The 27,237-nt window shown below is 41.2% G+C and overlaps 1 protein-coding gene across 8 annotated transcripts in view; it reads left to right on the top strand.

The window, feature by feature from the left end:
- The window catches only part of ATG7 (autophagy related 7), a 231,778-nt gene that overhangs the window by 51,004 nt on the left and 153,537 nt on the right, over nt 1–27,237 (top strand). For all 8 annotated transcript variants that reach the window (XM_034997762.1, XM_034997757.1, XM_034997761.1 and 5 more), the window contains 5 exons: nt 568–726; nt 6,677–6,871; nt 8,550–8,753; nt 10,482–10,597; nt 15,246–15,321. In XM_034997762.1, the coding sequence (XP_034853653.1) occupies nt 568–726; nt 6,677–6,871; nt 8,550–8,753; nt 10,482–10,597; nt 15,246–15,321 (750 nt within the window). The remainder of the gene's footprint in view (nt 1–567; nt 727–6,676; nt 6,872–8,549; nt 8,754–10,481; nt 10,598–15,245; nt 15,322–27,237) is intronic.

The following is a 27,237-nucleotide window of genomic DNA, read 5'->3' as shown; positions in this document are numbered from 1 at the left end:
TTCTGAGAATATGGAATTGTCTCCTGCATTACCGAATATTAATAAGGCCTTTACGTCTTGAAGAAGTAGTACAAAATCTTCTCTGACGTTATACAATGGGGAATAACTCATAAGTCATTTTTCTGAGGAGTTAATTCAGGCTTTAAGTGAGTTTTAATGTGAGCTATTATTTATACTTAATTATTCATTAAGGGAAAGCAAGGACATTTAGGGGGCTTATTGCTAATCCTTCTAAGACAGCAACATGGACAATTCTTATGGGACTCACCTCCAAATCTTTCTCTGGTGCCACTGTCAAAAATAATGAGTTATTAGTCAGACCCACTCTGACATTTCTTAGTCTCATTACTGCAGAAAACCAGGCACCGGCTATATAATTATTTTGTCTTTTAAAGGAAGTTGACCCTCTGTTGATCAGAAACTGAATTTGCACAGTGCATTTCCTGAAGTTTTCTGTATTTGAGGTTCCCAAGCTGATCCAAAGCAAAACCTCTTTTAGGGATTTTAAGAGAGACACTCCGTGACATGTTCATCAGAAACACACCATGATCTCTTGTTTCCATGCAGGGTTGGGGCGTCAGACACATCACATTTGTGGACAATGCCAATATCTCCTACTCCAATCCTGTGAGGCAGCCTCTCTATGAATTTGAAGATTGCCTCGCGGGTGGTAAGCCCAAGGCCCTGGCTGCAGCAGACCGGCTTCAGAAAATATTCCCCGGAGTGGTACGTTGATGCTGTTTGGGGATGTCAGAGCTTGTCTCCTATAGCTTCCCACAATTACTCTTGGGGAATGAGGCCCTGTCGTATTGGTAAAAGAGAGTTGGATGTTTGCCACTTACTACCCGGGACTTCATGATGTGGCCAAGCCTCTGTTTCCAATTTGCAGAGATGGGCATTGAAAAACAAAGCAAAACTCTCATCTGTTATTGTGAAAATAAAACGAAGAATTTATGAAAAAATGTTTTTGTAAGTTGCAAAGCATTATCTGAGTCCAAGTTGAGGAATTTGGGAGCATGCATATTTTTATATACTGCCTTATTCCAAAGGTATTCTTGATAGCTCAGGTATAGGATATTCTTTCTCCTTCATCACCAGAATACTTGATAGTTACTTAGTACAGGTTTATGAAATTAAATTGAATGTAGTCTGCGCAGAAGGAAGATCTGGCTAAATATTCAGCTTGAGTTGCATTGTTTACTTTAAAAACACCAGATAATAAGAGACAAGTCATTCAGCTCATTTGATTCAAAATCTTGCCAGGTTTGTTTTTTTTTTAGGTCATCCACAAAAGAAAATGTGCATCTTGCATGCGTAATCAGTTTATCTGACAGAAGTTAGGTTAGATGTCTCCAAAGCATCTGCTAACACTTAAAGTGCCACAAGAAGCTCTCAGCGCTAGCTAAAAAAAAAAAAAAAGCCCCCGTTCTCAAGGTTTTTCTGTTTAATCACTCAGTATTAGATTCATTCATTTTAGTTCTTGCTTTAAAAGAAGCAATGTTGTTGGTTTTGTCCATTTCACCAGTGATCCAGGGGAACATCATCTATTGGGTCTAATTCAACACTATTGATTGAGCACCCACTGTGTCCCCAACTAGATGCTGGAGGCCAAAAGAAATAAAAATGTTACAACCCTGTCATATTAGTTAGGTTTCTGCTACATTATTGCATGTCACACAATCCTCACATCTCAGTGTCTTATTATTATAAGCATTTATCTCACACTCACAGGTCTGCAGATTGGCTGTAGCTTAGCTGCTGGGCTAGGCTAGACTCCAGGCTTTAAGTCAGGTTCCAATCTGTGCTGTGTGTCATTGTTTTAAGATCTGGGTTCAGGGAGCAACAGTCATCTAGGTCATGCTCTTCTTATGGTAGAAGGTGGAAGTGTGAAAGGATTGGTGAAAACTTATTATACCTCTAAAAGTCTCAGCTCACCAGTGACACAGTGCAGCATTCTCCATCCCCATGCTAAAGCCAGTCACAGGGCCAAGCCCAAAGTAAGTGGTGTTGGACAGTCTACTCTGCCTTCCTAGTGGAGGTCCTGCAAAGTCATGTGGCAAAGGGTGAAGACATTTAATTCTATTAGTGAGAGGCAGTGTGGAGTTGGGAAGAATAATCCAGTCTGTCACTGGAAAGTGTTATGAACTCCCCTCAGGGCCCAGACAGACCTGGCTTTGAAGCTACCTCTGCTACTAACTAGTTGCCTGAAATTTTTCCTTGTCCAAATGGTCTGTGACCCAGTGCAGTCCTCCCTATTTATTTGTTCAGTTATTCTTTCCTTATTCATTAAATATTTAAGGCCTCTGTGTGCTAGGGACTGGGGAACAAAACAAAGTTCCCTCTCCCCTGCATGGAGCTTCTGTAGTCCAGAGGGGGGACATGGTCAATAACTCATTCCATAAACGGTTGTAATTGTAGTGAGTGCACGAAGTAGGAGCTCAGTTGCTGTGAGGACATTTACCAGGCAGCCTGACCTGAGCTAGACTCGCTTGAGGAGGCTAAGTCCTAGGGTGAGTGGGGGTCAGCTAGATGAAGGGTGGCAGAGCTGTCTGTGCAAACGCCTGAAGCAGGAGGCAGCACAGCACTTCTGTGGAACTGAAGGGAAATAGGGAGCCTGAAGCATGGAGGTCAGGAAGACAGAGAAGGGCCTAGGGCAGAAGCTAGGGCCAAAGGTAGGGCTGACTCACGTTGGGCCTTTGAGATCAAGTTCACCTTTCCTTGAAACCATCAGCCCACCAGGGTCAAGCGTCCTCCTTGGCGTTTACATTGTGCTACTCTGCTTTCCCTACTGGGTTATTCAGTCCTTGAGGCCAGGAGCCAGGTCTCTTACAGTTTTATCCTTCCCGCCTTATAAAGAATAATGGATAATGTGCAGAATCCATTAAAGTCCTGGTGTAATCCATCATAATTTCACCTACGGGTTACCCAGGTTTATGGCGCTTTCTTTGTATGTTCGGTTTGGTGTCGTTTCCTTCAGCAGATACTTGCTCATCACCTTCCTCATACCAGGCTGCAGACACGTCTAAGGGAACAAGAACGTGGAAAGAACTTTTCTGCTGCAAATACCCTGTCTACTCCTGGGGTTAAATTAATTGAATAGGAAAAAAAACCATTAATAAGTCAAATAACTATTTGAAGTAACCTTTTCTTTTTTAAGACAAGGCAATAAAATGTAGGATTGTGGAACCGCACCAGAGATTTTAAAACCCAACTCTGGACATCTGTTTTCAACCCTGATGAGTAATTGGTTTTGGACCAGCTCTCCTACCATAAACAATTATGCAACTGGGTAAAATACATAAAACGACTCTCTCCGTCAATGAACAATGGAAAGACTGTGGTCCTAGACAGAAAGGAAAGAAAGAATGTCCCAGCCCATTGCATGGAGGCACTTTCTGGCCCATGCCAGAGCCCATGAGGAGCCCAAGGAGATGTTCTTGGGCTTGATGAGCTGAGGAAACTAACATCCAAGTTCAGAGCAGCTAAGGGAGCTGGAACGCACCGGAGAGTGTATCAGACATACAGGAGCTGAGCAGAGAAGTAGTCTGGGCAGGATCTTGAGTCTTTGACCAGATCAAGCTGCATGAGCTCAGGGCATGACTCTGTAAGCCTGGGCAAAAAAGCACCACTGTCTGCTGTGAGCAGAATGGAGATTCCAGAGCTCCCCCAAGGCCAGGAGACATTAGAATCCCATCTATCCAGAATGGAGCGTCCTCACTGAACACCCTGAGCCCTTAGGTGACACTCCAGTAAGGTCAGAACTAAGCATAAAAGCTGAACTACAGAGATTCCAGGAGAAAGCAGCAGAGTAGTCTTGTGATAGGCAGAGGTTGCCTAGGGCCCAGGAAATACTGACCATAGTGAAAAAATGGATAACTTGGACTTCATCAAAACCTAAAACTTCTGCTTCCCAATCGGTGCCATTAAGAGAATGAAAAGGCTGGCCAAAACCCAGAAAACACTCACAGTATGTCTATTTGGCATATAGCTATTATAAAGAATCCATAAACAACCCCTACCACTCAATAATAAAAGGACAGGCAAGGCTTTTTATTTTTAAGGGGCCAGAGACTTGTGCAGACATTTATTTCATAGGGAAGATCTATAAATGGCCAGTGCACACATGAAAATGCTCAACATCCATGGTCTCAGGGAAATGGGAATTAAAAACCATGAAGATATATCACTACATACCCACTAAAGTGGCTCAAATTAAAAAGACTGACAGGGCTAAATGTTGTCAGGCTGGGGAGCAACCAGAGCTCTTGGTCTGCTGCTCAAACAACCACTTTGTAAATCAGTCCAGCAGGTTTTCATGAAACTAAACCAACCTAATGACCCAGAAATCCCACTCGTAGATGTTTACCTAAAGAAAATGAAAATGTATATACTCTAAAAACACTTACAGAAGATTGTCCATAACAGCTTTATTCATAATAGCCAAAGTTTAGACATAACCCAAATAGCTGTCAATGAGACATTGAATAAACAAATCGAGCTTTTTCATACAGCAAAAAGGAACACACTCTTGATACTTAACAATATGGATGGACTTCAAAAGCATTATGCTGGGCAAAAGAAGCCAAACACCAACAGGTGTAAACTGTGGGATACCATTTATATGAGGTTCTAGAATAGACAAAACTAATCTAGGGTTTTAAAAAGTGGTTGCAATAGTCGTTGTCCCATTGGGGGTGGGGAGTAGTGAGGATTGACTGGGAAGGGGCACACAAGCATGTTCCGGGGTGATGGAAATGTCCTATGTCTTGATAGGTGTATGTATGCAGTGGTTAATCTGCAGTTTGTTGAAACACCCAACTGTACATTTGAAATCTGTGTATTACACTTTCTGTAAACTATCCTTCACCCTGGCTACACATTTGAATCATCTGGAGTGTTTTAGAAAATATTGATGGTAGGGCCCACTCTCAGAAGTTCCCATTTAAATAGTCTGGGGAAAAGCCTCGGCATTAGGAATTTTAAAACCTCCCTAGGTGGTTCTAATGTGCAGCCAAGGTTGAAAACTACTGTGTTGAAACTTGCTGAATTCCGGCCTTAGGCATGTGAATCTAAATGGTGGGCTGAGAGCCAGTCCTAAGTAGGCTTACTGGCTGAAATTTTAGCAAGCAGAGAATCATTTAGGTCAGTGAAGTAGGTATGGATCTGTATTATTGAAAAGGTCAGAATTGGTGTTGAGTAATTATGCTTTAATCTTGATGTCATTAATATACCTAAATAATACCTTTTTTGGATGAAGCTACCGCTGTTTAAAATATTTTGCCAACTGTAATAAGACAGTAAGGTATTAACATTACTGCAGGTTTTTCTTATTGTCTACAATATTTGATACATGATAGATGCCTAATACTTAATGAGTGAATTAATTAATGAGGCCCAGATAGCTGTCTCTGTAGTGTTCTCATTGTTAAAATGGGCTTGTTTTGAAGCCTCTTTCTGAAGTCCTTTCTGTCTGGTGTCTTTTCCTGCTTTGCCTGAAACTTTTTTCCATTCTCTTAAATATCATTGCTTTTGCTACTATTGTCCCTTTCTTGAATCCCGGAGATTAGGTTTAAAGTTTAAGATAAGGAGAAAATAGCTACAATTCACAAAAATAGATTTTTCCTTTGTAAAAGGACCTGCTTATTCTGGTTTCCACCGCCCCTGCCCCCAGCTGTTTTTCCGGTAGGTGACAGGTTTTGGCAAATGAATGAAAAAGCTAATGTTTTCAAACTCCTCCCTGTGCCAGCACTATGCAGGGGATTAAGGGTGTGGTTTGTGATTCTAGAACACTGTCTTTTCTGTGGACAGTTAATGTCCCTGACTTCGTTGACACCCATATGTGACTCATAGTTAATCTGCAAAGACACAGTGGGGCCTTCAGGGGACCAGTGGTAAATTACAGAGCTGTTCTAAAGCCCCTTTGAAAACTCCTGAGTCCCCACATTTGAAGAGAATCCGGGCCACCCGACAACTTCTTTGCACAAGGAATGAAGCTTCATTTGAGTACCACACTCTGTTATAGCTCATCCCCCACCTGTCCCCTCCAAATGAATATCTATCTACACACTTATAAGTAGGTTTTCTGGTTGTAAGTTAGCAAATAGAGTTTTTTGGTTTAAAGAGCTTTTTTTAAAGTGAGTATACCTCTAAGATTAAGACAAGACTATCAGTCATTCTAATCTTATGTAAGTTTATTAAATGTTTTTTGTTATAATATCCTATTTGGAGATGTTATAGACTAAGGAAATGGGGTTGCAATTTGGGAACTAGTAGGGAGAAACAACTGGACAAAGGGGACTTGAGCACAGGGCACTTTGATAGAGGTTCCTGGCCTCAGATTATAGGAAAAACCAAAGGTACGGTTTTCTCCAGTGTCCTCCTTGCCTCAGATGGGAAGTACTTACCTCCTTCTTTGGAACTAGGATCCATATGTCTCTGCTTGCTGCTTTATCCAGGCTCAGGGACCCTGGGATGACAGGACAAGATAATCTAGGATGTAGAGGTGAAGAAGGTGCAGGGCACAGGTAGCAAAAGGGACAAGCAGCGAAATCATGCACAGAGAAATTTCTGGTTACAAGCGACCACACATGCATGCTTGTAGCTATGGGGAGACATGGGCTCTAAGATATCCCCTATACGTTTGCTTCAGACATCTGTATATCTGGTGTTTCCCCAGAATGCCAGAGGGTTCAACATGAGCATCCCGATGCCTGGACACCCGGTGAACTTTTCCAGCGTCACCCTGGAGCAAGCCCGCAGGGATGTGGAGCAACTGGAGCAGCTCATCGAAAGCCATGATGTCGTTTTCCTGTTGATGGACACCAGGGAGAGCCGGTGGCTCCCTGCTGTCATTGCCGCGAGCAAAAGAAAGGTAGAGTGTGTGGATCCTGGCGCTCTTGTGTCTGGTTGGAACTTGACGTGCCATCACCCTGGAGGGAGATCTGCCTTCTCTCCAGAAGAGAGATATGCTGTGGGTGACCTAGTGACATCCCAAAGGCTGTCACTGGCAGGCGCTGTCTTTGCCTGACACACCACCATCTAGTATAATAGGTATCGTCTATTTAATTTTCACAGCAACCCTTTGAGGTCCTCTAGAAGGGATATTTTACTTACATTAAAATGTAAGCTCCAAAAGGACAAAGACTGTCTCATTCCCTATTGTTTGGTCAATGACAACTTCAAGGGCCGACAGTACTGAGTGGTTAAATAAATCATAGTACATAAATATGATGGAATACTATGCTTTGTGGGGTGATTCCAAATACCGCTGTGCACAATTATGTTCTCAAAAACTTTAATAACATGGAAAATATCACATTATGTTAAATAAACAAGATACGATATTATATATATTTAATATGAATTGTTCATATCTGTAACCATATAAACATTTATATTGTTTGGCAAGAGGGTGGGGAGGAGGCAAGAAGAAGGGAGAAAGAGGGGGGAAGAAAAGAGAAAGAAAGGGAGAAAACAACAGGAAGAAATACCCAAAACTATTAGTAGTAAGTGTTTGAGCCATGAGATTGTGATTTTTGGTTTTTTTTTCCGGTGAACCATTTACTTTCCAACTTTCTATATAACCAGAAATTTAGGAGAATAAGTTAAATTACAACTAAGAGAAGTTCTAGTATAAGTGAGAAAAAAAGTGTCCTTAAAAAATCTGTGTGAAGGTTGAATTGTATAGTGTGTGAATTATATCTCAGTGAAGCTATTATTTAAAAAAAAAAAAAAAAAAGGGCGCCTGGGTGGCTCAGTTGGTTAAGCAACTGCCTTCGGCTCAGGTCAAGATCCTGGAGTCCCGGGATCGAGTCCCGCATCAGGCTCCCTGCTCAGCGGGGTGTCTGCTTCTCCCTCTGACCCTCTTCCCTCTCGTGCTCTCTGTCTCTCATTCTCTCTCTCAAATAAATAAATAAAATCTTTAAAAAAAAAAAATGTGTGTTGGGGTGCCTTGGTGGCTCTGTCAGTTAAGCCTTTGGCTTAGGTCATGATCTCAGCGTCCTGGGATCGAGCCCTGCAGCCGGCTCCCTGCTTAGCGGGGAGCCTGCTTCTCCCTATCTCTCTGCCCCTCTCCCCAACCCATGTATTCTCTCTCTCTTGCTCTGCTCTCTCTCAAATAAATAAATAAAATTAAAAAAATATATATGTGTAGGCATGTCAGATGATAGCACAATGGTGGAAAGAATGAGACTGAGAACTCTCAAGACTTGGTTTTATACATTTACCTCTTACCAGCTAGGTGACCTTGGGCAAGTTATAGAAGTAACTGCTCTAACTTTCATTATCCTCATCTGTAAATAGGAAAAGTGTTCTGGGAGTTTTAAATGAAACCAAATGAGATAATTAATGTTAATCACTGGTCAAGTGTTTTGCACTTAATAAATCCTCAGTATTGTGTAGCTTTTACTAACATGGCTTCTAGACTCTAATTACATTCATACGCAATACTTATAAAATAAATTTTAAAAAGTTGACCAAATATGAAATTAGCCATGGCTTAAAATGTAGGTGTCTTGTAACTCTAGACTTTTATTCCTTGAAATCCACAGCTGGTCATCAATGCTGCCTTGGGATTTGACACGTTTGTTGTCATGAGACATGGCTTGAAGAAACCTAAGCAGCAGGGAGCTGGGGACTTGTGTTCTAGTCACCTTGTGGCACCTGCCGACCTCTTGGGCTCATCACTTTTTGCCAACATCCCTGGCTACAAACTTGGCTGCTATTTCTGCAATGATGTGGTGGCCCCGGGAGATGTAAGTGGATTTCTTTGTGCTTCCAAATATTTCCTACAACTGTCTTGCCCAGTGGGGCAGAGAGACCCAACTCTTTCTTTTGTGACTATTTAAATATTGTCTTTTAACAAAGAGAAGAATTCTCTAATTTGGGGGTGACATTATCTCACCATGAGCCTTGACTGGCATTATCAACTGTGCACAGGCTGTTCCTTGTTCAGCAGCATACACGCAGTGACCAACCATTTTTTGTGGAAAGCTCATCAGGGAAACTGCAGGATAGACTGGTCCCTGGCAGCACTCAGGACTGTCTCCTGTGCATGTATCACTGAAGAGAACATCAACTGAGGGGTCTGAAGACCCGGATTCCAATCCAGGCTTGGACACTGCCTTGTGGGGTGATTCCAAATACCGCTCGTAGGCTGCCTGTACTTCTGCAGAATGGGGCTGGGTCCCATAAGATGGTCAGATTTAGCAAGTGAAAATACAGGATTCCCAGTTAACTTTGAATTTCAGGTAAATAATATTTTAGTATGAATTTGTCCCATGCAGTATTCAAGACCTGCTCATATCAAAATAATATTTGTTGTCTATCAGAAGTTCAAATTCACCTGGGTATCTCATATTTTATCTGCTAACCCCAGTAGGAGAGGGGAGAATACTTTAACCTGACTACTCTTGGTGTAAGGTGGGTCAAATGTGAAAGTGCTCTGAACAGCAGGCAGTACACTGTTCAAATGTAAGATTCTATGGTGTTAATGCCACCACGCAAGGCACAGTCTGTAGGAATGGTCTTTTATAAGAACAGATAATCATTTCCGGTGAAACAAAGCATAGGTGTTTCCGTACCCTTCCCTTCATTTTCCCCTTCTTTAAAAACTTGTTCCTTAATAACTCCTACCTCTTTTGGATGACTGGCTTTTATGTCCTCCCTGTATAAAGAAAAAAAGATAAATATTCTCCATGTGAAGAAGGATGACTTATAATCTTCATCAGTGGTTTTATAACATACAGCTGGTCCCGTTATTTCATCATTACCAACAAGTAGGATTAAGGGTCAATTACAGTAAAGTTGTATCTGTTCAATAAGGTGAAAAATTCAGAGTCAAAATTATCTCTAACAACCTCTTAATTTTCCTGAAGTTGGAAGATTAGAATTTCTTTGGTTGCCCTAATGAAGGTTTGTGTTTGGAGCCTTGTTGTAACAAAAATACTTGTATTTCAGCCCAGGGATCACACTCAGTGTGACACGATGTCTACACTGTGAGAGGCCCACAGGAACTGAGGACTGTAGGAAAGGCAAATTATTGTCCCACATCACAGGCACTCTGAGGCATGGCTCAGTTAGAATGGCAGGGCAGAATCATTTGCACTATTCAAATGATTATTCTTTTCTGTCTCTCTGTCCCTCAACTACCAAGCACATTGGGGTTGATTTGAGTCAGTTAAAAGAGCACGTGATGCAACTCCATATATGGGGCCTCTAGGCCCCTAATCTTTAATTTGTTCATAACTGTTACTCCTTTTAGCAAATTACCTCATTTAGTTAACTAAGTTGTATATCTTGTTTTTCTTGGTATTTGCAAGAAGTGGTATTATTTGAGGCTGAATGTTCTTTGCCCACAGTGAGCGAGCATCTGGTTATGTTACTTAGCTTTAACATGGAGGAGGTTCTTGTTTCAAACAGCAGTTTGAAACAGTTGAGTGGACTAGAACTTTGAGCACACATCAATGATTGTTTCTCTCTAGTCAACCAGAGACCGGACCTTGGACCAGCAGTGCACTGTGAGCCGCCCAGGACTGGCCATGATTGCAGGAGCCCTGGCCGTGGAATTGATGGTTTCTGTTTTGCAGCATCCAGAAGGGTGAGTTTACTGTTTAGAGATGGTCGTTTACACAAAGAAAGCTTTTGTGTCTCCCTTGGCCTTTTCTTAGCCTGACTCTTCTGAGAATTGTGTTGCTCTTCCTGTCTTCAAAAAAACAAGGCTGAAAAACCCAGTCTGATTCTTTGGCCTAGGAGAACTTGTCATGTGATCTTCGGGGCTATATCTCTGCATCCTTCTGGAATTGAACTCTCCTGGAGTTATTTGGTAACTGATGATAAGGAAGAATAAACATTTTGGTGGGGGCCTGAGGGACCTTCATGCTTTTATTCTGTTAGTAGGTTTTGATCTCCTTAGCCCTGAACATTTGTAAGGCAATACATGAATCACATGTGATAGAAATTGCATTGGGCTTTATGTAACATCTTCAGCGACTTGGCCAAATAGGACTTTATTTTGCTTATGCAGCAAGAAGCCTAGAGGCAGGCAGTCCAGAGTTGGTACAAAAGCTTTGTTATGCCATCAGGGACTCAAGTTCCTTCTTACCATTCACTCAGATACCCTTAGCTTTTTTCCTTATGCTTGCTACCTTGTGGTCACAAGATGACTACGCCATCTCCAGTATTGCTTCTGTGTTACAGTTAAGAACACGTGTGAGCTCCCTTTTAAAGAGCTTTCTTAGATTGATTCTAACTCCTGTATCACATGGCCACCCTTTGCTGCAAGGAAGACTGACAAATATGGTTGTTTTTTCTGGGCACATTACCTCCCTGAATAAAGTTGTGGTAAGATAGATGTGGAGAATGGATGTTGGGTAGGCAAACAGCAGTGTCTGCACACTCATTTTTTAAAATTATGTATATATTTTAAACCCCAGAAGAGATTGTTATATAGTGGTTTCATTATGTTTGGCTGACATTTTCCTTTTTCGTTACTTTTCATTTCCTTCTGTATCTTTGAGCTTCCAGCTAAGGCTATTATCCTTCTGCCAGAAGAATGCCCTTTATTATTTCCTTTAGGAATGTTAGTGACAAGACACTTCAGTTTTTGTTTGAGAATGACTTTATCTTCATAGTTGAAAGATATTTTTGCTGGGTATAGAATTGAAGATTGGTGGTAATTTTCTTTTAGGACATTGAGAGTATAATCCTGTTGTCTCTGGTTGCTTTTGTTGTTGTTGAGGAGTTGAGTGTTTATCTCACTGCTGCCCCTCTGATACAGTTTGTTTTTCTTCCTCTTTCCCTGCCCTTAGTTGCTTTTTAGGTTTTCTCATTGTCTTTGGTTTTCAGAAGTTGGACTATACTAATACATAAATACTTATTCTGGTTCTGCTCTCTAATGCTTCTTGAATCCATGGCTTGATGCTTTTCATCTGTTGTGTAAAATTCTCAGCCATTATCTCTTAAAATATGGCTTCTGCCCCTTTCTGTCTTCTTTCCTTTTGAGTCTCTAATTGCATGTCAGAATCAACCTATGCCCTTTTCTGTATTTTCCAGTATTTTGTCTTTCTTTGCTTCAGTCTGCCAATTTGCTTTTGGCTTATCTTCTAGTTTTCTAATTCTTTCTTCTTCTGTGTCTAATATGTGTTAAACCACGCATTGAGTTTTTAATTTTTTTATGTTTCAGTTATAAAAGTTCCATTTGATCTTATTTTATACATTTCCTAATCTCTTCTGAAATTGTGATTTTGTTCTTTTTCATTCCTTGAAAACATTTAATTATGTTTTTCTTTTAAGTCTAAGAAGATATCTCCACTATCTGGATCTCCTGTGATTCTGTTCCTCTTACCTATTGGTTTATTTTTCATTGTTTGTTTTTTTGGCTTTTGGTTATGTATTATCTCCTCTAATACCTGGTATTTTTCATTTTTTTTTTAGACAAAACCTTTTGATTATGGAAAATTTAAACATACATGAAAGAAAAAACATATGTAAAATAATAAACCCCATTATATAGACCACCCAGCTTCAACAGTTACCAACATATGCCCATCATCATTTATCTATATAGCTATCCACATTTTTCTCTTCCCACTGGTTTATTTTAAAGCAAATCCAAGATGTAGCATTTCATTCATAAAAATGTATCTTTTTAGTGTGTATCTCTACTACTTTACATATAAAAATAAATTAAAAGTAATTCCTTCACATCACCTCATATCCAGTTAGTTTTTAAATTTCCCCAGTTTCTCAAATCTGCTTAGTTATTATTTATTTATTTATTTATTTATTTATTTATTTATTGCTTGGTTATTTTTTACTAACTACTGGACATTATATATGAAAAATTGCAGAGATGATGTGATTTACAGTTCCTTCTGGCAAACTGCTAGTCCAAATAGATCAGTCCTAGAACACTTAAGTCCAATTAGGGCTTGTCTATTTCTGCTTCACTCTTATTCCTAGGATGCAACCCCCATTGGTCCCAACCCAAAGTCTGGGATATTTTTCATGATTCCTCCTTATTGGCAAACCTTAAGCTGTAGTTTTTCCTTCCAATCCATTTGTCCATATAACTGTCCATATAACAGCTTCTGATCCTATAGCCACTGCTTTTGGAGATTGGCAATCACTTTATGACAGAAAGTTCCCCTTGCAAATGCCTTGTTGACCTCTATGGGCTTCTCTCCTCTCACAGATCTCTTGGCTCTGTAATTCTCCCCTACTTTGGTAGCTGTCATGCTTTCAAACAAAGGTTTTAATACTGTATCTAGTTTTCTGTTTGTTTTCAGTGGAGGGTTGGTCATGACCACCTAGCCTACCAATGCCATACCAACTTTAAAATGTTTTTTTTTTTTTAATTTATTAAGCACTCATAGTGTACTAGCTTGCATGTGAGAGTAAAGAAATGAGCAGGCTGGTATGTTTTGTTTCAACTTGACCTAGGCTTTAAGTAGTCTATATGTTTACCATACTGTATATATGTTACATTAAAGATACAAAGCTTAGGGGCACCTGGGTGGCTCTGTTGGTTAAGCAACTGCCTTCAGCTCAGGTCATGATCCTGGAGTCCCGGGATCGAGTCCCGCATTGGGCTCCCTGCTTGGCGGGGAGTCTGCTTCTCCCTCTGACCCTCCTTTTAAAAAAAAAAAAAAGATATAAAGCTTAGCACAGTTGTAATCTGGACACCCTATCTGCTCCAAGCAAGAAGATCTTACTTAATGACCTATAAACAATAGAATTAATTCATTTTGTAATAAATAGAAGTGAGATAAAATTAATTTCAAGAATAGAGCCAGTAATTTTAAGAAAGAAAGAAGGAAAGAAAAGAGGAGATGAGAAAGGGGTGAGGGAAAGAAAAGGAAAGGAAACAAAGAAAAAAGTAGAAGAAAAATGATTAAACAGTTTAAGATTCTCTCCATATCTGCCCAAGGCTCTGCTGCCAAGTGTCAGCAAAGGCAGACTGAAGTCAAATAGATATTTACACCTGACTATCTGACAAATACACTGTAATTTATTTTATTTGTCAGACACTTACTATATAGTGCTTACCGTGTGCTAGGCGCTGTTCTAATCACTTTGCAAGAGTAACTCACTTAATCTTCATAGCAAACCTATCAGGAAAGAACTATTACCTGTCCCATTTTTGAGGGGGAAATTGAGTCATAGGGAGGATAAGTTGCTGGAATTCACATAGCTGGTAAGTGGTAAAGCTGGGCTTTCACTCAAGGCAGTTTTGCTCCAAACTCTGTTTTTAATCATCCTGCTATGCTGTTTGTAACACAGGCAGGAGAGAATTGAATTTTCAAAAGATTTGTTTTTCCAATTCTCAGAAATTAACATTGAATATTCTATTTATTTTATGACTCAAGAGTTTTTCTACGCAATTGAAAAGACCTCTGTACACCGTTGGTAGCATACATAGCTAGTCTAGGTGTAACAGTTAAATGAAAATAAGCAGCTTTTTTTTTTTTTTTTTTTTACTTCCTCTCATCTCCGTTATCCCCCTGGGCCCCTGCCTTCTAAGTGTAGTAGTGTAGTGTGGCCTCCTGACAGGGCGAATCTGGGATAAAGTCTTGGAGAGCCAATTATGCCATTCCTTGCCACTGGCCCCTCTGTGTACAGTGTTTGCCCTGGTTGTAGGCTGAAACCAGGTCCTGTATCGAATGTCTTCTCTGCCATAAGGAGACATCACACTGTCGTTCAGGAAGGAGTGCATCCGTTCTCCTACCTAATTAATTCCTCATTGTTCTATCTTCTTCCTCCATTTTTGTAGCATTCATGTCACCTCAAGTTAAGGTTGGAAAGTTTTCCATTTCAAAATTTCAGTACAAAACTGTGCCCATGGTTTTTACAAGACTATCTCAGAATAAGGGAGTTAACATTAATCTGCTTATCATGTGCCAAACATTGCACTTGGCAGTTTGTCTAACTTATTCCTAATTTATGCCTCATAAAGGTCTTATTCCTGTTTTATAGCTAATGGACCCAGAGCAAAAGAGAAGTTAAGAAACTTGCCTGTGGTCATAAGCTCTGACCTTTCTGACTCCAGAACTCAGGCATTTTTGCGTGTGTGTGCTCTTCTTCCTCTTTCCCTCCCATAGAAATTAGGTTTTCGCTAGCTCGTGCTGTCCCACAAGGGGCATTTTTGGGTATCCTTGTAAATCTCACAGGACCCCCCCCATCATTCTCACAGGTGCTAAACATAAACTTTTATTAAACAAGCACCTCTAATTGTTGTCTTTTTTCAGGGGCTACGCCATTGCCAGTAGCAGTGATGACCGCATGAATGAGCCGCCAACCTCTCTCGGGCTTGTGCCTCACCAGGTTAGTGATCTGGAAATGAAATCTAATTCTGGACCTGGTCCCAGTGGTTAGGGGGAACACATGTGGGGTCACTTCACCATACCATCAGCTCAGCCCACCACTTTTCCACCCTCCTTATTCTCCAGCTGCCTTGAGTTTCAGGGAGAGTGCTTTAAGACTACCTGGGCAAGTATCCCATTCTGCAGGGATGGTGATGAGGAGAAACCATGAATAAGCTGCATCACCCAGAGTCTTGGACGCCTTCAGCATGTTGACTAGAGGTCTCGTAATGGAGAAGCAGCAGCAAGAACATACTCTGGAATTGGCCCAGATGACAGTTTAAATCCCAGCCCTGCAGTTAATTAAGATGGCCTTCCTTGGCCAAATCCCTAAACTTGTCTGAGCCCTTGTTTTCCCTTCTATAAAATGGAGACAGTAATGCCTCCCTTGTGCGGGAGTTACAGAGATTAGAGACGATGGGTGCAGAGGGCTCAGCAGTGGTGCCTGGAGTGTCATAGGCCCTCGGTGAAGGATGCTTGCTATTTTTGTTGCTGTTATTTATTATTGACTCCCGAGCCACATAAAAGGCCTTATGGGCATGCATGGGAAAACCATTAGAACTGTCAAAAAGTAGGGCCTCTTTTCAGAAAAAGAATCAAGCATCATGAGGAAGATCTATCCCATAGAGAGGGAAAGAGAAAAAAAGTGGTAGAATGAAAATTTCAAATTCATGTTGCCTTGTCACTAGTTTTTGTTACTGTGTTTTTGGAGGAATGAAGACGTTTTCCAGTCTTACTTTCTGGAAGTCATTTCTGTAGGTGCCATCTGTGTATTTCAGTGTGTAAGAGGAAGGCTGTCTCCACACGTGAAGCGGTGACAGTGCCCGACAGTCCCGTCTGGGGCTTGTGAGGACAGGCTCACAGCTGAGGGCAAGAGCAGGATGGCCCACTCAGCCCATGTTGGTCTCCCCCTGCCTCCCCACCTCCTGCCTCCTGTCATCTAGGACAGCCCTATCATTTTCCAGTTGACGGTTTGAATCAGAAGAGGGGAAATTATTTGCCCACAGTCACAGAGAGGTAGTGGATGAACCAAAACGTGAACCTAAACTTAGCACGCCTACTGGTGCTCTTCGTGAGGTGTCATGAATGAAACTTCATTGCCCATTGGGAGTGTTACCTTGAGGTCGCTACTCCAGCCCTCCTGCATGAAGTCACCTGTCAGACACCTTGTGTTAGGTCACTTACCCTCCCAGAGCCTCAGTTTCCTTATCAGTAAAAGCAGGTGCCTTACCTTGTGTCCAGGATGACGTCTGTGATGAGGCTTTGCAAACCATAAAACACAGTGCAAATGTGGCTTTTCCAGTCTGTCTCACAGACTGTGTGCCGCTGTGTGGCATTTATTTGACATGAATGTGTTCATCTTTTTATAGAAACATTTCAGGCAGGACCCAACAGACACTGTAATAACCCTCCATCATAAGCAAGCTGTCTTCTAGAGCTGACCTCTGCTGTTTATGCTCGAATCTCATTCGAATCCCTACCCACTTCCCCTCTGCACACGGCTCTGTCCCTTTCTTCTGACCTTGAGACGTGCCCTCATTGCCCTTACAGATTTCATACTGAGAAGGGCCTTAATTAAATTTTCAGTCATGCCCCTATATTTCTCTCCTTCTTTGAGTCCTTTATGTTAAATCACCGCAGCTGTAGTTTTCTTAGTGCTGAGGCCAGAGGGCAAAGCAGTCTCTTTATAGAAGGGGTCCAGTGTCAAAATGCATGTGCCCATGTTTTTAAAGTACTATGGCAACTAATCCCTCTCAGTGTCACTTACCCCCATTGAGCCTCGCAATTGTTTGTCATTCACCAACTCTTCTAGTTCTTTCTCCTCGTTTTCAAATGTCTGAAGGATTATTTTGGTTGTTGGCCGTCTCTTCATTTGGTCTTTTCGAAGGCTGAAGAATAACCCAGCCATATATGGGAAAAGCCCAGTGCTTGTGTGTGATTAGTTGCTTACATTATTTCAAGTTTCAAGCCTTTATTTTTAGCTACTATCTAAAAAAGACAGTGGAGAAAGAACTTTAAAATTAATCAGGGTTGTGTGGTTCCTATTTATAGGCTTTAAATTTCTTCTTTTTTTTTTAAATGGAGTGAGTCCATTTATGCAACTGTGTTTTGATTAGGAGAACATCGTTTCCACAAAAACACTGGGCTCTGTTGCAGTGCCCTGCTGCAGACTCAGCACTTCCCTCCTCCTCTTCCTGGCTCTCCAGATTTCCTCTTGGAGAGGAACTTGGTAAACCCCTTTGTGTGCCTTGCATATAAAGAACGACCCGTGAGTTCCTGGGCTTGTTTTTTTCTGTTCCCCGAAGGAGAGTGTGTGTTAATTGGCCCCTGTGGAATGAGCTGTAGTAGAAAAGTGATAGCCCTTGGATAGGAATCACAAGGCCCCCCAGCAGCAGCTCATTGGGTAATCTGGAGAAAGTTGCTTAACTTAGTCTGTGGGCTCTGTGTCTCTGCTTTCCCTGTCAGATCAGGGAGGCCTGAGGATGACTTAGTTGATCTTCCTGTGGGACCACAGGCAGAATTTGGCCCATCCAGAGATTGGCCAAGTGTAGGAAAAGGCTTGATTAGGTCCTGATATTCATGACAGTCAGCCTGAAAAGAGCCTGACTGATTTTGAAAACCATGAGACCACCATTTGAAGGTAGAAAACTAGACTTATGGGTTTATTCTTTTTTAAAAGTGTCTGGCCCAGTGTACATGGATTGGATTCTGCAAGCAGCCCGCAATGAGCATAACCCTCTTTCGGTCTGTATAAAGCACATCGAATCCTACAAATCATTAAGTATACAACTTGAATTATCACAAAATAAATACCACTCATTTTTTTTAAAGATTTAATTTATTTATTTGTCAGAGAGAAAGAGAGAGAGAGCACAAGCAGGGAAGCTACAGGCAGAGAGAGAAGCAGGCTCCCCGCTGAGCCAAGAGCCCGATGTGGGACTCGATCCCAGGACCCTGGGATCATGACCTAAGCTGAAGGTAGATGCTTAACCGACTGAGCCACTCAGGTATCCCAATAAACACCACTCATGTACCCAGCACACAGATCAAAATAAAATGTTATCAAGCATCCCCAAAGGCCCCTTCATGCTTCTTCCATTTATTATTGCATCCTTCCTACACAGAAGCAAGCATCCCTTGACCCTCAACACTGTGGGAGACTTTTGTCTAATTTTGAACTTTCTGTGAATGAAATCATACAGTATAGTGAACTCTTTGGAGTTTGGCTTCTTTTGTAGAAGGAACTTTTTCATTGCAGATCTTAGCATAGTATTGTTCCTTCTGCTTTCCATCCAGTGAGATCTTACCAAAAAAAAAAAAAAAAAAAGTTGTCTTTTCCTGGCTCCTGGGGTGGTGGCTGAGTTCCATGAGGTCAGACTGTTTTTCTGTTTCTTTGGTGCGAGGCACAGCTCAAGAGTTAGAAAATGTACAGGCCACTCCTGGTATCTCCAGGAAGTTGGTTTTGCAAGTTCCTGAGAGATCCTGAATGTGATGGAAATTGGCAGCCTGTGGGAGCTGCTGATCATTTGACTGGACCTCCCTCAGAAAATGAAAACCAAGGGGGCAATACAACAGTCCTCCAAACACCACGGTCATTAATATAGCAGTCAGCTTTTATCCCACTTGTGGACCAGGCAGTTCACATTTTTTGTCTTTGGGTGAATGTACCCTTGGCTCTCAAGTACTGACGAATAAAGACCCTGAATGTGTATGCCCTTCCTAGGGGTTTGGACTTGCCAACCCCATGGTTCTCCTGGGCTCTTGAATTCTCTTTTAATTACTTTCAGAAAAGCAGACAAAGGCAGAACTAGGGCAGGACCCTGGGAGAGACCTGGCTTGGGAAATCTCTGAGACAAGTCTGAGATAGAGGGTGGGTCCCTAGCCATGCCTTGGGTTGCTAGTTATCTGGCCTGTCTGCACAGGCTATGCCCCCACAAATCCTCAGGCCTTTAGCTTTTAACAAGCTCTCTTTACTTTGTTCAGAAATGCTTATCACAGTGTGCCTTTAGGGATGTGGATGGACTGACTGCTAAGGAAAGAGATTAAGAAGATAAGCAATAAAAGCCCATTTCCTGAGATGTAGCCCAAGAAAGGGAGTCTCCTTCCGCCTCTGGTTCTATACCCTTCCAATTGATGATAACGGGAATGGCAGGAAAAACGAATAGTCTAAATGTCTGCTGTTTCTCTGTATCAGATGTTATAGTTTGTGACCTATCCATCCTCCCAGACCCCCTTCCATTCAACCATCCCTTCAGCAGATGATTCCCAAACATTGTGCCAAGCACCATGATGTTCAGAGAAGTTCAGTAACTGGTACAAGGGCACCCAGTATTTATTTCCATACCCCCAAGCCATTTGGATGTGGTGGAACCTCATTACAGAGGGAGGCCCCCGAATAGAAGGAGGGATCTGGGTACAAGATCTGATAATGTCTGTGCTTTCTGTGTGGAGCCCTAGAAGAAGAGAGGGTGATAGGTCTTCCTTGGTGCATGACAGAGGGGATGAGTTACACATAGTGCCAGAGTTCACATGTGTCTTAGAGAGCATGTCTTGTCCAGAAGACTTGGGCATAAGTTTATCAGTTCAAGGATGTTACTTGTGCCCCACGAGTTTTGCTCACCTAATGAGGCCGTCCTGTTTGAAAGGTCCTGTGTGGGAGGCAGCCTGTAGGCTTTGTGTTACATAGATCTGATTAGAATGAGACCACCATTTGAAGGTAGAAAACTAGACTTATGGGTTTATTCTTTTTTAAAAGTGTCTGGCCCAGTGTACTTCTTAATTACATTTTACAAAAGTGCTTTTTAAAGCATTTTTTAAATTTTTAAAGCATTAATTACATTTTACAAAAGCACATTTTACAAAAGTGCTTCTTAATTACATTTTCATCCATTAATTCTTTAGCTTCTTTTACAAAAGATTTGAGGCAGCTCTTGTCACTTGTTACTGTGTGGCCTTGGGCAGGTTACCAATCCTCTCTGAATTTCATGTTTTATACAAGTAAAATGGGGATAATTATATAATAAACTCCTAGAATTAACATACAGATTATATCACATTTACTAAGCACTAGCACAGTTCTGGGCACATAAGGGATACTAGTAAATTTTGGTTTTATTTTCTCTTTCACTTTTAATTAAAATGGTGAAATGGAGCTTCTGTGCTCTCCAAAAAAGGGAGTTACAAAGAATCTTCATAAAACTCTGGAAGCAATGAGTGCATTGGGAAGGACTGAAAAGATTAGCCAGCTCCATTCTGCAGGATTTTTCTAAGAACGATGCTGGCTCATTTCCAGCTCAGTTCTTCTGGCCCTTGGTGACTCCAGTCGGTAACGAGAGGTGGATCGTTGGTAGTCACTGACACCGTTGTCTGAAACGAAGAGGACTGTGCTGTGCCTGGGGGGTTGCAACTGCTCCACTCCTCATTTTGGCATTGATTTTGATTAAGACTTTTCAACGTCCAAGAGTAACCTCTTGGAGTGTGGAGTTCGTTTTTATTTATGCAAACTCCAAGCTCTAGAAATGTTGCCAGGTCTGCTGGAAACTGGTGTGAAGTCAACGCAGCAGGCTCCACTGTGGCCGCACTGTGCCCGCTCAGCATGGCTGTTTGGGGGCATTGGCCCTCCGCTCCCCGGCAAGGCAAGGTGGGCCTAGAGCTTGGGCTGCTTTTACTCCGCTTTCGTGTATACACTGCCAGTGGCAGCCCAGAATGGAAGCGGCCCCTTTCTATTCCTGATCTATTTATTTTGTAGTCAACTAGGCATAAATGACTGAAGATAATTTCATTCACCCAGGCCCTGATAGCCGCCATCTAGGTGTTGAGTTTTTGTGTTTTTTTGCAGGACTTTTTGTTTGTTTAATTCTCATGGCCTTCTTTTTCTTTCCTCCTTTCTTTTTATCTTCCCCGTGCTCTGCAGCTCTCTTCCCCAGGCTTTGGAGCCTGAAGGAACAGAACTCAGATTGCTGGCTTTGCCACTGGGTGGTTGTGGAACCTTGGGCAAGCCACACTTCCCTGAGAAGGTCACAGGATGCTTATGAGAGTAAATTGAGATAAATGTGCGAAAACACCCAAGAGCACAGGGCACGGGGATGGCGCTTGATAGTGCTCTCCTCCCTCCCTTCCTGTTTTCCACATTACTCCAGGACATGCCTTCCCGCACAGCTTGCAAGGAGAGGAGGGAGCAGCTGTTTATGCGAAAGGGAAAAAGGAGAGGGGTAAGCACTGTAGGGGAGGTAAAAAAGAGGCGGAGAAGATGGGTGAGAAGGGTGCTGGTGAGTTTGAGGACCTATAGGGCTGCAGGTGTGCCTATAACACAGGGCTGGGAAAGCACGGTGGGTGGGGTGGAGGGGAGGCAGTCAGGATCCGACAGGCCATTTGAAAGGCTTGGATCTTCACCCCAGGGGTAGTGGAAAGCCAGTGGAAAGTGATGAGCTGGACATAACTTGGTAAGATTTGTCTGCTGCCTGGAGAATGGACTGGAGGAGATCTGAGCGGGTCTGGGTATAGACTTGCAGTCGGCTAGCCTTTAAGTGGAAGACAGCCTAAGCCAGGGGTTCCCATGTCTGGCTGTGCCATTTCAGAGTCAAATTTCCCGGCCCTCTTCCAGATCCACTGAGTGACAGCCTCCAGGGACGTTAGGCATTTGAGAACCACAGCTTCAATCTATTAAAAAAAAAAAAATGACTTTTTGGTGGCATCCTATGGGACAAAGTACATTACTTGTCAAGTTAACACAGACCAAATCCTGCTCTTTGAACATGCCTTTGAGTTTTGTGCTCCCACCAACTCAAGTTCTGTTTCCAAAAGGACCCTTGACACCTTTTTGCCAGCCCACACCTCCAGCCCAAGCAGGTGCTCCTGCCTGTGAGCCTATGGAGCTAATTAGGCACGGCACAGGTGTGCCTAATGACCAGGGGCTGGGACCGCCTGCTGTCTCTGCTGGGACAGCCCGGAGGGAGGCCAAGGAGAGTTTAAAGGCCCTGCTCTGAGGCTTTTGCATATCTCCTGCCCGTTTGTCTGTTTTACTTCTCTGGGTGAGGGGAGCTTGTCCTTACAAGGCCCTGTTAAGCCAAGGGCAAATACCACCAGTGCCTCGCTAGTATTTGACAATGGAGATTTCAGCTCAGGCTGCTTTCGTCCTTGACGGGGCTTGGGGGCCATGAGAGCTAAGGGAGCCAAGAAACCACAGCTAATTGTATTTCTTCTAGGTCCTGTCATTCCCAGGTGAGCTTTTAAATATTCAGGAGGGTAGCAAAGATACATTGTAGAGCTGGTTTGTGCATGAAAATTTTTTTTTCTTAGAAGGCAACACAGGAAACTGATGCTGGAGGTTATTTTGAGGACGAGGGGGTTGGGGGCAATAGGGACTTACACTTTTCAATTTATGCGTTTCTCTACTACTTTGAAAATGTTAGGGTTATAAAGTGTTTTTTAATTACCTCTTTTGAGGTATAATTTATATATGCTCATTTAAGTGTGCGTTTTAATGAGTTTTGACAAGTGCATACACATATATAACCACCACCCCAAGTGAAATGTAGAATATTCCCAATCAACCCCAAACTTTCCTTTCTGCGTTTTCCCAGGTAATATCCCCACCCTCAACCCCAGGCAACCACAGATCCACTTCCATATGGGCCATTTAAATTTCTTATTTTTTTCTGTATTAAGAGGAAAAAAACTTAATGTAAATTTTAAAAAAATGTGTAGGGAAGGAGGCAAGGTTTGGCCCCTCTAAGGAATCTCTCTTACTAGCCCCAAAGCTAGGTAGAGAGGCATGTGTGTCTGTAAAATCGGCAGTTTTCCCCCCTCAGTATTCAGAGGAGGCCATTTAAAAGGAAGTTAAATATTTAAGTATTTTTTTAAAAATAAGAAAATGGGAGTAAATATCCTGTTGGAGCATGGGTTATTTTTTGTTGTTGCTCTTTTGTTTTCTGTCATGTGCTTATTGTTTTTATATATTTATAGGTAGAGTTAAATTTTTAAAATAGCTGTTTAATGCCTACTCTCCTGTATGAAAAGATTGACAGCAAATACTAGTAATAGAATAAGACTTTTTAGTAAACTGTGCGCAGTCCCAAAAGTTAGAGAATTTACCTTGAGCAGTGTCAAGAGGCCTTACTTGTTAGGTCCTGTGTGGATGGAGAAATGACTTTAATATCATTTCATAAAGCCTTTTCATTTGAATATTATTTTAGATGTGGGCAAAATCAGGTAGGTGTGGGGGTGCTGTTTTTAGAAAACGTGGAAAGAATGAGAGCTTTGCTAAAAGCTTTCGCCTGTTTTCTGACCTCTAACAGGTGATGTTGAGTGGTATAGAGCAAACCACAGGAAGGTGTAAATAAGGTTGCTAACTGAAAGCTCCTGTTTCGCATGCTTGCCTGATGAGAATCACCTGGGGCTCTTGTTAAACATACAGATTCTCAGGCCTTACCCCAGCCGTTTTGAATCAAGTTCCAGGAGATTCTTCTTTCTGCTCAGGCAAGTTTGGAAAAACAGCATATTGCTTCACATACTTCACACACTTCTAAGTAGGAAGCTGATGGTGAATTTTTCCCCACCCAAGCTAAGGACAGATTTTTAAAATTTCTTGGATTGTGAACTGGGGACTGGCCTCTTACATAGGTGTGAATGTATTTATTAGGATTTTGCATAGGGTACCTGGATTTTAGATTGCTCTGCGATTTCTATGTGTGTCTAAGGAAGGTGCTAAAATTTTAAGTAGCAACCTCTGCTCTTTAAATTTTACGCATTTCTTTTAAGATTGAGGGAATGCAGAGCATATTGTGGAAGTTCAGTGCAGTTTTTAATACTGGGGTTTTAAAGCATTGTTGATAGGGAAGGGCTTCAAGTTGCCTGGAAAATGTGAATGGTGCTAAGTTGGAGTTTTTTTGTGGTTTATTTGGGACTTGTTTTCTCTGTATAGTCCAGATATGAATAATTTGGTAGGCTTCGGGATGTTTGTGTTTTTCTCATTCATTCATTTCATAATAATATGTAGTCTCTCTTATAAGCATATCACTGTGCTGTGGGCAAATGCAAATATTTCAACCTGTGTCTTGCCCTTTAAAAGCAAGAGAAATAAATGTTTTTGTTAGGTATAGCACACAAACTGATTCTAAAGTTCATATGGAAAGGCAAAGGACCCAGGATAGCCAAAATCTTGAAAAAGAAGAACCAAGTTGGAAGACTCACGCTTTGCCAGTTTCAAAACTTACTACAAAGCTACTATAATCAACAGTGTTGTACTGTCATAAGGATAGATATATAGATCAACAGAATGGAAATGAGAGCCCAGAAATGAATTCTTATATTTAGGGTCATTTGATGACCATTCAATTGGGGAAGAATAGTCTTTTCAACGAAGTGTTGGGACAACTGCATTTCTACATGCAAAGGAATGAATTTGGACGCTTATCTCACACCATATACAAGAGTTAACTCAAAATGCATCATAGACATAAATGTAACAGCTAAAATGACAAAACTAGAAGAAAACATAATCCTCATGACCTTGGGTTAGACAGTGGTCTCTTACATATGACACCATAAGATAAAGCAACCAAAGAAAAAATAAATAGGATTTCACGAAAATAAAAAGTCTTGTGCTTCAAAGGACACCATCAAGTGCAAAGACGACCCACAGAATGAGAGAAAACATTTGCAAATCTTATCTGAAAAGAAACTTGTATCCACAATATTCTTTAAAAAACTCTTAAAATTAAACAATAAAAAAAATTTTTAATTTGTCTAAGAATTTGCATAGTCATTTCTCCAAAGAAAATGTACAAATGGTCAAGACGCACATGGAGAAATGTTTAACATTTCTCTTAGTCATTAGAGAAATGCAAATCAAACCGCAGTGAGATACCACTTCAGACTCATTAGGATGGCTGTAATCAGAAAGACAATAACAAGTGTTGGCCTTGTAGGCAGGAATGTAATATGGTACAGTCACTTTGGAAAACAGTTTGGCAGTTCCTCAGAATGCTAAACATACAGTTACCATGTGACTCATTAATTCCTAAAATAGTGGGAGCTATTGTATATACCCAATTTTATAAATACCCAAAACGTCCAACTGATGAATGGATAAACAAATCGTGATATATCCATATAAGTACTACAACAAAAAGGAATGAAGTACAGATACAGGATATAATATGGGTGAAAACATGCTAAGTAAAAGAAGCCAGTCTTGTATGATTCCATTTATAGAAATATGCAAAATAGACCAATCAGTAGAAATAGAAAGTAAATCAGTGGTCCCCAGGGCCTGGGGAAAGTGAAGAATGGGGACTAACTGTTTATGGGTTCTGGGTTTCTTTTTGGGGTGATGAAATGTTTTGAAATTAGATATTGGTGATAATTGTATTATTCCATGAATATACTAAAAGCCTCTGAATCATAGCCTCTGAATCGTATACTTTAAGAAGATGAATTTTATGGTACATGAATTATATTCTACTAACCTGTTGGGTTTTTTTAAATAACTATTCCACAAGGTATTTAATGATAAATATCAAAAAGAAGGATTTCAAAAAAAAAAAAAAAAAAAGATTTCATGTGATGGAGACAATTATCTCCAAGCTTGATGGTAGGTAGATTAAAGATTTATGAAAGGTGTGTTTGCATTGAGTGGCTTTTAAGGAAGGTGGGGATTTGGCTACGTAGCTGTTTCCAAAAGGAAGGGTTCTGAGTCATTTAAGACATAATCAGAAAGGCAGAATGGTCCCAGGTTAATGGGGGGATCTTGAATGCCAGCATAAGGAATTCTCTGCCGTGTTTGTTTCAGCTCTAGAAAGTTGATAAAAAAGTGACACACTGAGGAGCTGTGTATTAGAAAAGTTCATCAGTGGCAGAGTGTGGCATTATATGGAAAGGAGGGAGCTCACCTATGGAGATACCCATTAGGAGTCTGATGCATTGGGTTTGAGAAGGCTTTCCTTTTTAAAATTACCTAAAACTAATTACTTTGCACTCTGGGCCTTCTGATACCAACTTGGTGAATTTGAAAGGCCTCACACACAGATGTTATTTTACTTCATTTCCTGGGAAAATGAATCATAGTTTCCTAGTAAAGAGCTGTCTGGGGGTGCTAAACAATAGTGTGTGGCCCATGTGTGGCCAGTCCATTCATTCTGGTTCCTTTTTCTTCTGTTGCTCATCACCTGTGTTTTTGTTTTTATTTTTTTCTTTCCTGCCTTCCTTCCTGCTCCTAACTTGGTCTTCTGTCTCCCTTGCTTTCAGCTTTACTTCCCATCTGTAATCATGAGACAGTTTAGCAGAGAAAATTACCAGTATTTCTTTATATAGCATAAAGCTTGATATCAGCTGTAGGAGAAAAAAAGAATGAAAACCTTTTTGTGAAGCGTATATGGAGGCATTAACATAGGCTATATCAATGAACATTTTAATGGAAAATGTACAAAATATGGTCACATTTTGGAGGGGAGTTTTATATAAAAATATAAATGTATAATATACACATATAAAATATATGCGTATATTATATATGTATAAATGTAACATAATAGTAACTGAGGTGTGAGAAGGCTCACTTTGAGAATTCTTTTAAGCCTCTAACTTCTTGATCTTACGAGGATCTCAGCATTCCCATTTATGACCTGTTAAAGTCTTTCCTAGAACTTTGATGTCTCCTGATTTGATGTCCTGAATAGCGAACTTAAACCCTGATTGTGCCTCCAGTACTGTATAATGAAATGGTCACCACACTCCTGAGATTTAGGGAACTAAAAGATTGTCACATTTTCAGAGGTTCCCAATGAGGCCATCTAACTAATACCTGCTATCTAATTTATCATTTCTACCAAACATTCTTTTAATCTTGGATTACATTGAAAAGGGTATTTAAAAGATA

The sequence above is a fragment of the Mirounga leonina genome, unplaced genomic scaffold (genome assembly GCF_011800145.1).
Source record: "Mirounga leonina isolate KUSES-001 unplaced genomic scaffold, KU_Mleo_1.0 Mir_94, whole genome shotgun sequence".
NCBI classification, from domain to species: Eukaryota; Metazoa; Chordata; class Mammalia; order Carnivora; family Phocidae; genus Mirounga; species Mirounga leonina.
Note: the sequence above shows the minus strand (reverse complement) of the source record. Positions and strands in the feature narration are given on the sequence as shown.